The sequence below is a fragment of the Lampetra fluviatilis genome, unplaced genomic scaffold (genome assembly GCF_964198595.1).
Source record: "Lampetra fluviatilis unplaced genomic scaffold, kcLamFluv1.1 SCAFFOLD_975, whole genome shotgun sequence".
NCBI lineage: Eukaryota > Metazoa > Chordata > Hyperoartia > Petromyzontiformes > Petromyzontidae > Lampetra > Lampetra fluviatilis.
The window spans coordinates 811-11,435 of NW_027621334.1; the positions used below are offsets into that span (position 1 = coordinate 811).

Consider the following 10,625-nt stretch of genomic DNA (forward strand, 5'->3'; position numbering starts at 1 on the left):
GAGAGGTACAGGCTCCTAGCAGGAAGCGCTGTCACACAGAGACACAGAGACACACACAGAGACACAGAGACACACACAGAGACACAGAGACACACACAGAGACACGGAGCCACTCGCGGCGAGAGGTACAGGCTCCTAGCAGGAAGCGCTGTCACACAGAGACACAGAGACACACACAGAGACACAGAGACACACACAGAGACACGCAGCCACTCGCGGCGAGAGGTACAGGCTCCTAGCAGGAAGCGCTGTCACACAGAGACACAGAGACACACACAGAGACACAGAGACACACACAGAGACACGCAGCCACTCGCGGCGAGAGGTACAGGCTCCTAGCAGGAAGCGCTGTCACACAGAGACACAGAGACACACACAGAGACACAGAGACACACACAGAGACACGGAGCCACTCGCGGCGAGAGGTACAGGCTCCTAGCAGGAAGCGCTGTCACACAGAGACACAGAGACACACACAGAGACACAGAGACACACACAGAGACACGGAGCCACTCGCGGCGAGAGGTACAGGCTCCTAGCAGGAAGCGCTGTCACACAGAGACACAGAGACACACACAGAGACACAGAGACACACACAGAGACACGGAGCCACTCGCGGCGAGAGGTACAGGCTCCTAGCAGGAAGCGCTGTCACACAGAGACACAGAGACACACACAGAGACACAGAGACACACACAGAGACACGGAGCCACTCGCGGCGAGAGGTACAGGCTCCTAGCAGGAAGCGCTGTCACACAGAGACACAGAGACACACACAGAGACACAGAGACACACACAGAGACACAGAGACACACACAGAGACACAGAGACACACACAGAGACACAGAGACACACACAGAGACACAGGGTGAGACACAGGGTGAGACACACACAGAGACACAGGGTGAGACACACAGGGTGAGACACACACAGAGACACAGGGTGAGACACAGGGTGAGACACACACAGAGACACAGGGTGAGACACACGCAGAGACACACACACAGAGACACAGAGACACACACAGACACAGAGACACACACAGAGACACAGGGTGAGACACAGGGTGAGACACACACAGAGACACACACACAGAGACACAGAGACACACACAGACACAGAGACACACACAGAGACACAGGGTGAGACACAGGGTGAGACACACACAGAGACACACACAGAGACACAGAGACACAGAGACACACACAGAGACATAGAGACACACACAGACACACACAGAGACACAGGGTGAGACACACAGGGTGAGACACACACAGAGACACAGGGTGAGACACACAGGGTGAGACACACACAGAGACACAGGGTGAGACACACAGGGTGAGACACACACAGAGACACAGGGTGAGACACACAGGGTGAGACACACACAGAGACACAGGGTGAGACACACGCAGAGACACACAGAGAGACACAGGGTGAGACACACGCAGATACACACAGATACAGGGTGAGACACACAGGGTGAGACACACACAGACACACAGGGACACACACACACACAGGGTGAGACACAGAGACACAGAGACACACAGAGACACACAAATACAGGGTGAGACACACAGGGTGAGACACAGACAGGGTGAGACACAGACAGGGTGAGACACACACACAGGGAGACACACAGAGAGACAGGGTGAGACACACACACAGAGACACACACAGGGTGAGACACACACAGACACACAGGGTGAGACACAGAGACACAGGGTGAGACACACACAGACACACAGGGTGAGACACAGAGACACAGGGTGAGACACACACAGACACACAGGGTGAGACACAGAGACACAGGGTGAGACACACACAGACACACAGGGTGAGACACAGAGACACAGGGTGAGACACACACAGACACACAGGGACACACACACACAGGGTGAGACACAGAGACACAGAGACATACAGAGACACACAAATACAGGGTGAGACACACAGGGTGAGACACAGACAGGGTGAGACACAGACAGGGTGAGACACACACACAGGGAGACACACAGAGAGACAGGGTGAGACACACACACAGAGACACACACAGGGTGAGACACACACAGACACACAGGGTGAGACACAGAGACACAGGGTGAGACACAGAGACACAGGGTGAGACACACACAGACACACAGGGTGAGACACACACAGAGACACAGGGTGAGACACAGAGACAGGGTGAGACACACACACAGAGACACACACAGGGTGAGACACACACAGGGAGACACACAGAGAGACAGGGTGAGACACACACACAGAGACACACACAGGGTGAGACACACACAGACACACAGGGTGAGACACAGAGACACAGGGTGAGACACAGAGACACAGGGTGAGACACACACAGACACACAGGGTGAGACACACACAGAGACACAGGGTGAGACACAGAGACAGGGTGAGACACACACACACAGACACACACAGGGTGAGACACACACAGGGAGACACACAGAGAGACAGGGTGAGACACACACACAGAGACACACACAGGGTGAGACACACACAGGGAGACACACAGAGAGACAGGGTGAGACACACACACAGAGACACACACAGGGTGAGACACACACAGACACACAGGGTGAGACACAGAGACACAGGGTGAGACACAGAGACAGGGTGAGACACACACAGACACACAGGGTGAGACACACACAGAGACACAGGGTGAGACACAGAGACAGGGTGAGACACACACACACAGACACACACAGGGTGAGACACACACAGGGAGACACACAGAGAGACAGGGTGAGACACACACACAGAGACACACACAGGGTGAGACACACACAGGGAGACACACAGAGAGACAGGGTGAGACACACACACAGAGACACACACAGGGTGAGACACACACAGACACACAGGGTGAGACACAGAGACACAGGGTGAGACACAGAGACAGGGTGAGACACACACACAGAGACACACACAGGGTGAGACACACACACAGAGACACAGAGACAGGGTGAGACACAGAGACACAGGGTGAGACACACACAGACACACAGGGTGAGACACAGAGACACAGGGTGAGACACAGAGACACAGGGTGAGACACAGAGACACAGGGTGAGACACACTCACCTTGTCCTCCTTGCTGAGCCTCACGGGACACAGCTGGGGAGAGTGAACCAGTGACTCGACCCCAGAGACGCACAGAAGTAGCGCTTGCTTCAGTTCTACACACACACACAGACACACACACAGACACACACACAGACACACACACACAGACACACACAGACACACACAGACACACACACACAGACACACACACACACAGACACACACAGACACACACACACACACACAGACACACACACAGACACACACACAGACACACACACACACGTGGGTGGGTGAGTGAGTGAGTGGATGAGTGACTGAGTGACTGAGTGAGTGAGTGACTGACTGAGTGACTGAGTGAGTGACTGACTGACTGAGTGACTGAGTGAGTGACTGAGTGACTCAGTGACTCAGTGACTGACTGAGTGACTGAGTGACTGACTGAGTGAGTGAGTGACTGAGTGACTGACTGACTGAGTGAGTAGGTGAGTGACTGACTGACTGAGTGACTGACTGACTGAGTGAGTAGGTGAGTGACTGACTGACTGAGTGACTGACTGAGTGACTGACTGACTGAGTGAGTAGGTGAGTGACTGACTGACTGACTGAGTGAGTGACTGAGTGATTGACTGGCTGAGTGACTGAGTGAGTGACTGAGTGACTGAGTGACTGAGTGAGTGACTTAGTGACTGAGTGACTGAGTGACTGACTGACTGAGTGACTGACTGAGTGAGTGACTGACTGGCTGAGTGACTGACTGACTGACTGAGTGACTAGGTGACTGAGTGACTGACTGAGTGACTGACTGACTGAGTGACTGACTGAGTGACTGACTGAGTGAGTGACTGATTGACTGACGACCTGCAGTGAGTAGAGATCGAGTGACCGCCTCATGCCTCATCCTGCCGCCTGCGTCACGCGGTGACTGAGTAGGTGAGTGAGTGACTGACTGACTGACTGGCTGAGTGACTGACTGAGTGAGTGACTGACTGAGTGACTGGCTGAGTGACTGACTGAGTGACTGAGTGACTGGCTGACTGACTGACTGAGTGACTGAGTGACTGAGTGACTGAGTGAGTGACTGACTGACTGAGTGAGTGACTGAGTGCCTGAGTGACTCAGTGACTGACTGAGTGACTGACTGAGTGAGTGACTGGTGGCTGAGTGACTGAGTGAGTGACTGACTGAGTGACTGACTGGCTGAGTGACTGAGTGACTGACTGACTGAGTGACGAGTGACTGACTGAGTGACTGACTGACTGAGTGACGAGTGACTGACTGAGTGACTGACTGGCTGAGTGACTGACTGAGTGACTGAGTGACTGAGTGACTGACTGACTGACTGAGTGACTGAGTGAGTGACTGAGTGACTGAGTGACTGACTGACTGAGTGACTGAGTGACTGAGTGAGTGAGTGACTGAGTGAGTGACTGACTGACTGAGTGACTGAGTGAGTGACTAGGTCACTACCTGCAGTGAGAAGAGATCGAGTGACCGCCTCATGCCTCATCCTGTCTCCTGCGTCACGCGGTGACTGAGTAGGTGAGTGAGTGACTGAGTGAGTGGCTGAGTGAGTAGGTGAGTGAGTGGCTGAGTGACTGACTGACTGACTGGCTGAGTGACTGAGTGACTGAGTGACTGACTGAGTGACTGAGTGACTGAGTGAGTGACTGACTGACTGAGTGACTGAGTGAGTGACTGAGTGACTGAGTGACTCAGTGACTGACTGAGTGACTGAGTGACTGAGTGAGTGGGTGAGTGAGTGGGTGAGTGAGTGACTGAGTGACTGAGTGAGTGACTGAGTGACTGAGTGACTGACTGGCTGACTGATTGAGTGAGTGACTGAGTGACTGAGTGAGTGACTGAGTGACTCAGTGACTGAGTGAGTGACTGAGTGACTAGGTCACTACCTGCAGTGAGTAGAGATCGAGTGACCGCCTCATGCCTCATCCTGCCGCCTGCGTCACGCGGCGTCTCCCCCACGAAGTTGCGAGTCACCGGGTCGGCGCCTCCACGGAGCAGCGCGGAGACACAGCGGGGTCGACCCCACAGCGCAGCGTGGTGCAGAGCAGAGTAGCCTGCAGTGACACACACAACAACAACAACCGCCATTCGCCACTAAGTGGCGGTGACGTCACCACGACGCTTGTGCCAGGCCATGTGCACCTTGAGGCTACCACGTGAAATGTCGAACGCCCGCTGGCACGAGGTCACGGGGCAGACCCAGCAGGTGCCACGGGTCGACTGACCGAGATGACCGAGATGACTGGCTGATGCACCACCTGTGCCCCCTACTGTGCCAACTTGCTGTGCTTTAGCCACCCGGCGCTCCGCTCATTGTTGTGAGCATCGCTCCTCCGCCCTCCGTTGTTGTTGGAGGGCGACTGCCTCCAACTGCCCAGTAGCGTCCTTCACGAGCCTCCTCCACTGAGGCCGATCTTGACACCGCTGGTACCAGTCATCGGCAAGTCCACTCAGCTCCACGTCCTCCTGTACCACATCATTCCATCTCCTCTCTAGCCCGTGCCGCGCCCGTTTAGCCCCCTCGATCCGGCCGAACAAAAGCTGTTTAGGCATGCGGTGGCTGGGCATGCGGGCTACATAGCCCAGCCAACGCAGCCTTACCTGCCAGAGGAGCTCACCGATGGGACTTTGCCCAGATCTTTCGAGGATTTGTGAGTTCCTCACACAATCCAGCCTGCAGGTTAAACCCAGGATGGATCATAGTCAGGCCAGCCTAAATGTTTCCAACCGGCGAAAATGCTCCATTAGAGGGGTCCACGTTTCGCAAGCGTAGAGAAGGGAGGGAATGACCGTGGCCGAGAAGACCTGAAGCTTCGTGCGGAGCGACAGACCAGGTAGCTTCCACACAGCGTTACGCAGCCGATGAAAAGATATTGCCGCTCGACTGATTCGGAGTGAGACCTCTGCTGATAAACTGGAGCCGGTCATAAGCACACTGCCCAGGTATGGGAAACTCTCCACTCTCTCCACAACTGCCCCATCACCAATTGGAAGTTGTGGGGGTGGAGTGTCCGATGGTACAAAATACCCAGGCAGGTGCTTAGTTTTGGTGGGGCTGATGGTAAGGCCCCACCTCTTAGTGGCACGCTCCAGTCTCAGCAGCAGCGCCTCCAACTCCTCCTCTGAATGAGCAGCTATTACCAAATCATCGGCATACATAACGTGGTTGACCAATAGGGAGCCATCCCTTGATCGCACCCGGGCGTCGATCAGCCTCCCATTATATCTGTACCAAATGGAAATTCCCCCGGTATAGCTATTGAAGGCTTCACGAACTACGCAGTCGAAATAGATGTTAAATAATGTGGGAGCCAGAGGACATCCCTGTCGCACCCCAAGGTGTACAGGGAAAGGCTCCAACTCCCGGCCACGTAGTTTTACCCGGGCCCGCTCACCATTAGGTGGGGCAAACCCCACCTAACACACACACAGTCACGTGGTACACACACACACACACGGTCACGTGGTACACACACACACACACACGGTCACGTGGTACACACACACACACACGGTCACGTGGTACACACACACACACACACGGTCACGTGGTACACACGGTCACGTGGTAACACACCCCGCGTGCTACGCGCGTCCGGCTCCGCCCCCAGCCTCAGCAGCTGCTCTATGACGTCATCGCGCCCCAAGATGGCGGCGAGGTCAAGGGGCGACTTCCCCTCGACGTCGCGTGAGCACGCGGCAATGGCGGCCACAGCTGTCCCGGCTGTCCCGGCGGGAACAGCTGTCCCGGCTGTTCCGGTGGCCACAGCTGTCCCGGCGGGCACGGCGGGCACGGTGGGCACGGTGGCCGCGTCCGCAAGACGGCGCAAGGCGGCAGCGTCGCCCTCCAGCACCAGCGTGCGCAGGCAGTCGTCCATGGGCTAGGCACGAGGGGGGGGGGTTAGTCACTCACACAGTCAGTCAGCTAGTCACTCAGTCACTCAGTCAGTCAGTCACCCAGTCACTCACACAGTCACTCACTCAGTCACTCAGTCAGTCACTCAGCTGGTCACTCAGTCAGTCAGTCACTCAGTCACTCACACAGTCACTCTGTCAGTCACTCACCCAGTCACTCACTCAGTCAGTCAGCTAGTCACTCAGTCACTCAGCTAGTCACTCAGTCACTCACTCAGTCACTCAGTCAGTCACTCACCTAGTCACTCAGTCACTCACTCAGTCACTCAGTCAGTCACTCAGCTGGTCACTCAGTCACTCACTCACTCAGTCACTCACACAGTCACTCCATCAGTCACTCACCCAGTCACTCACACAGTCACTCAGCTAGTCACTCAGTCACTCAGTCAGTCAGTCACCCAGTCACTCACACAGTCACTCACTCAGTCACTCAGTCAGTCACTCAGCTGGTCACTCAGTCAGTCAGTCACTCAGTCACTCACACAGTCACTCTGTCAGTCACTCACCCAGTCACTCACTCAGTCAGTCAGCTAGTCACTCAGTCACTCAGCTAGTCACTCAGTCACTCACTCAGTCACTCAGTCAGTCACTCACCTAGTCACTCAGTCACTCACTCAGTCACTCAGTCAGTCACTCAGCTGGTCACTCAGTCACTCACTCACTCAGTCACTCACACAGTCACTCCATCAGTCACTCACCCAGTCACTCACACAGTCACTCAGCTAGTCACCCAGTCACTCACACAGTCAGTCACTTACCCAGTCACTCGCACAGTCACTCAGTCACTCACTCAGTCAGTCACTCACCCAGTCACTCACACAGTCACTCACCCAGTCACTCAGCTAGTCACTCAGTCACTCACTCAGTCACTCAGTCAGTCACTCACCCAGTCACTCAGCTAGTCACTCAGTCACTCACACAGTCACTCACACAGTCACTCAGTCATTCACCTAGCCACTCACTCAGTCACTCACTCAGTCACTCAACTAGTCACTCAGTCACTCACCCAGTCAGTCACCCAGTCACTCACTCAGTCACTCACACAGTCACTCACACAATCACTCACCCAATCACTCACTCAGTCCCTCACCCAGTCACTCACTCAGTCACTCACTCAGTCACCCACTCAGTCACTCACCCAGCCACTCACACACTCACCCACTCAGTCACTCACCCAGTCACTCACACAGTCACTCACACAGACACTCACTCAGTCACTCACTCAGTCACTCACTCAGTCACTCACCCAGTCACTCACCCAGCCACTCACTCAGTCACTCACCCAGCAACTCACCCAGTCACTCACCCAGTCACCCACCCAGTCACTCACTCAGTCACTCACCCAGTCACTCACCCAGTCACTCACCCAGTCACCCACCCAGTCACTCACCCCATCACCCACCCAGTCACTCACCCAGTCACCCACCCAGTCACTCACCCAGTCACTCACCCAGTCACTCACACAGTCACTCACACATTCACTCACTCAGTCACTCACACAGTCACTCACACAGTCATTCACTCAGTCAATCACCCAGTCACTCACTCAGTTACTCACTCAGACACTTACACAGTCACTCACTCAGTCACTCACTCAGTCACTCACCCACTCATTCACCCACTCACTCAGTCACTCACTCACCCACTCACCCAGTCACTCACCCACTCACTCACTCAGTCACTCACTCACCCACTCACTCACCCACTCACTCAGTCACTCACTTACCCACTCACCAACTCACTCACTCACCCACTCACTCACCCAGTCACTCACTCACCCAGTCAATCACTCACCCAGCCACTCACCCACTAACTCACCCACTCACTCACCCAGTCACTCACCCACTCACTCACCCACTCACTCACCCACTCACTCACCCAGTCACTCACCCAGTCACTCACCCACCCAGTCAGTCACCCACCCACTCACTCACTCACTCACCCACTCACCCAGTCACTCACCCACTCACTCACCCACTCACTCACTCACCCACTCACTCACCCAATCACTCACCCACTCACCCACTCACCCAGTCACTCACCCAGTCACTCACTCACTCACTCACCCAGTCACTCACTCACCCAGTCACTCACTCACCCAGTCACTCACCCAGTCACTCACTCACCCACTCACCACTGAGTGGTGGTGCCAGGCTGGGTGCACCTCGAGTGAACGCCACCGGCGCGGTCTCCATGGCGACCACCACCACAACAACCCCTCCCCCTTCACCCCCCGCGCAGTCTCCATGGCGACCAACCCCCCTCCCGCCCCCGCGGTCTCCATGGCGACCACCCATCTCGCCCAGCCCCGCCCTCACGGTCTCCATGGCGACCACGGCCACCGGATGCGCCGCGAGAGAGGCGGAAGTGGAGTAAAATCTGTGGATAATTTAATAATTTGTCGTAAACGTGCGCAGACTAAATAAAGGGATTCTTCTTCTTCTGCGCAGGAGGAGGAGGAGGCGGCGGGTGGTGAATGTGGAATGTTGAATAAATCGTCGATTTGGCGCGTAAAGGATTTTTTATTTGTTTCGTGAACGGAAAAAAATTAACGTTAATGGTGGCGGACATGTTAGATGGGGGGGCTACGTCACTGCTGGCGGACATCTTACGTGGGGATTACGTCATTGGTGGCCGACATGTTAGGTGGGGCTTGCGTCACTGCTGGCGGACTTCTTACGTGGGGGTGACGTCACTTGTGGCGGACATCTTACGTGGGGATTACGTAATTGGTGGCGGACATGTTAGGTGGGGGTTACGTCACTGCTGGCGGACATCTTACGTGGGGATTGCGCCATTTGTGGTAGACATCTTATGAGGGGATTGCGTCATTGGTGGCGGACATCTTAAGTGGGGATTAGACACACTTAAGCGGTTGCGCTTTCGCTACGTTGTCCCACCTGAAGAAGGACGCTTGTGTCGCGCCCGAAACGTCGTGATTGAATTTAGCTGTTTTTTTCATTTATTTTATTCTTTTTTACAAACGTGACTTTCCCGATAAAAACAAAGAGTATGATTACGTCACTGCTGGCAGACATCTTACGTGGGGGTTATGTCACTGCTGGCAGACATTTTATGAGGGGATTGCATCATTGGTGGCTGACATCTTACGTGGGGAATACGTCGTTGGTGGCGGACATGTTAGGTGGGGTATTACGTCATGCTGGCGGACATCTTACGTGGGTGGGGTGTTGCGTCACTAGTGGCGGACATCTTATGTGGGGGTGACGTCACTGCTGGCGGACATCTTACGTGGGGTGACGTCACTGCTGGCGGACATCTAACGTGGGGTGACGTCACTGCTGGCGGACATCTAACGTGGGGTGACGTCACTGCTGGCGGACATCTTACGTGGGGTGACGTCACTGCTGGCGGACATCTTACGTGGGGTGACGTCACTGCTGGCGGACATCTAACGTGGGGTGACGTCACTGCTGGCGGACATCTTACGCGGGGATTGCGCCAATTGTGGCGGACATCTTACGCGGGGATTACGTCTTTGGTGGCGGACATCTTACTTGGGGGTTATGTCACTGCTGGCGGACATCTTATGTGGCACCCCGCTACGACCCATCGTGTCGACGATAAACTCT

The 10,625-nt window shown here is 55.0% G+C and overlaps 1 protein-coding gene and 1 long non-coding RNA gene across 2 annotated transcripts; both read right to left on the bottom strand.

Annotated features, from left to right (window-relative positions):
• Positions 1-313: 313 nt before the first annotated feature.
• On the bottom strand, positions 314-4,021 carry LOC144955110 (uncharacterized). Its single transcript, XR_013641505.1, has 3 exons — positions 3,955-4,021; positions 3,112-3,206; positions 314-748 (listed from the first exon to the last, which is right to left on the bottom strand). It is a non-coding gene; the product is annotated as an uncharacterized LOC144955110 (long non-coding RNA).
• Positions 4,022-4,551: 530 nt separating this feature from the next.
• Positions 4,552-9,273, bottom strand: LOC144955109 (uncharacterized). The gene is made up of 4 exons (XM_078885445.1): positions 9,167-9,273; positions 6,695-6,998; positions 5,008-5,171; positions 4,552-4,563 (listed from the first exon to the last, which is right to left on the bottom strand). The coding sequence occupies exons 2-4, from the start codon at positions 6,993-6,995 to the stop codon at positions 4,552-4,554; spliced, it is 477 nt and encodes a 158-aa protein (XP_078741571.1). The 5' UTR covers positions 6,996-6,998; positions 9,167-9,273.
• Between the last annotated feature and the right edge of the window lie 1,352 nt (positions 9,274-10,625).